General features: G+C 45.1%; 1 protein-coding gene across 1 annotated transcript; it reads right to left on the reverse strand.

Annotated features, from left to right (window-relative positions):
* Positions 1-331: 331 nt before the first annotated feature.
* LACBIDRAFT_313048 (uncharacterized protein) lies at positions 332-870 on the reverse strand (the record flags this gene model as incomplete). Its single annotated transcript, XM_001891247.1, has 4 exons — positions 332-368; positions 417-619; positions 672-705; positions 758-870. 4 exons carry the CDS (start codon positions 868-870, stop codon positions 332-334), a joined length of 387 nt encoding a protein of 128 aa, XP_001891282.1.
* Between the last annotated feature and the right edge of the window lie 412 nt (positions 871-1,282).

Raw genomic sequence — 1,282 nt, forward strand, 5'->3', positions numbered from 1 at the left:
CAACACCGACCAGCAACCTCGTATCCAAAAGTTATGAAGTACTGATCCTATCCTTAGTAAGTACCCTAGGTAAACGCACACAAGCCATACAATCGAGTCATGCCTGACACAGAAAGTAATGATGATGATGATCATCGTTCTGTTTAGAGCATGCGAAAAACGACTCACCAATTTTCAAGAACATTGAGATACAACAACGTTGACCAAAGCCTGGGCCGACGCTGAATCTGAGAGAAGATTAAAAACACTTGCTCCCCGCTCTATCCAATATTTTAGGTATTTCTTTTGCAATTCATTATTACGCTTGATGAGCATAGGAGGGTGAAGCCTTTCAGATTTTGTAGTCGCAAGTCTCTCCGGGATGAGAGCTTGATGAAATTAGATGCGGAAGATACGAAAGAGAGCAGGGAACTCACGAAGATTTTAGCCATGCAACCATACGTCGCAGGATCTCTGTATCATCATGATCGGAACTGTTGAAGCCCAGGGTATCAACAAGGACAAGCCATCTCCTAATATCTTGCGGACAGGGAATGGGGAAAGGTTTGAGAGCTAAAGTGCATGACCTGAGGCTATTGCCAACTTGTGCCACATCTCGGTTCAGATAAGAATTGATGAGCTATTGATCAACGTAACCGACGCAGAAATATAGCCCAACGATAACTACCCACCGTGCTCCTTCCAGCACCTGTTGTACCCATGACACTGTGTAGAGGTCGGTGTGATTCAACCAATGCCGGGTGAGGGAGATACGTACAGGACAATGATATCGCCTTCACAGGCATCAGAGAGCAACTCGTCTCGAGATTTTGATGTCACCTCGTCTTGTGGTTTTGATTTTTTAGCACCTCGAGAGAGCTTGTTTCCCATATTTTGTGACAAGGATGATGATGGAAGATTCCAAGTTGGTGTTCAAGATGGTAGTTAACTTGGGAGATGGGTGAGTGAGGAGGGTTGGCTCATTAGCCCAAACCTACTGGCGTGATGCCTTGACAGAGACCATGCTTGAAAGGCGTTGTTGGAGTGAGAATCAAGGGCCCGAATTCATAAGCAGAACGGAATCTTTAAATGTGTTTCGCCATGAGGAAACTCCGAAAATGTCTGTCATAATGCATGCTCCATACATAGCGGTTTCATTTTCCCATTGCGAGAGCGCCCAGTTGGCCGCTAGAGATTGGGATTTGCATTTCCTCACAACTTGTAAGGAAACATCATCTAAAATGTGAAATTTGTGACTTGAACAGGGCGTCAGCATGGATTGAGTCTGACACTCACTGCAAGT

This window comes from Laccaria bicolor, genomic scaffold (genome assembly GCF_000143565.1).
Source record: "Laccaria bicolor S238N-H82 LACBIscaffold_576 genomic scaffold, whole genome shotgun sequence".
NCBI lineage: Eukaryota > Fungi > Basidiomycota > Agaricomycetes > Agaricales > Hydnangiaceae > Laccaria > Laccaria bicolor.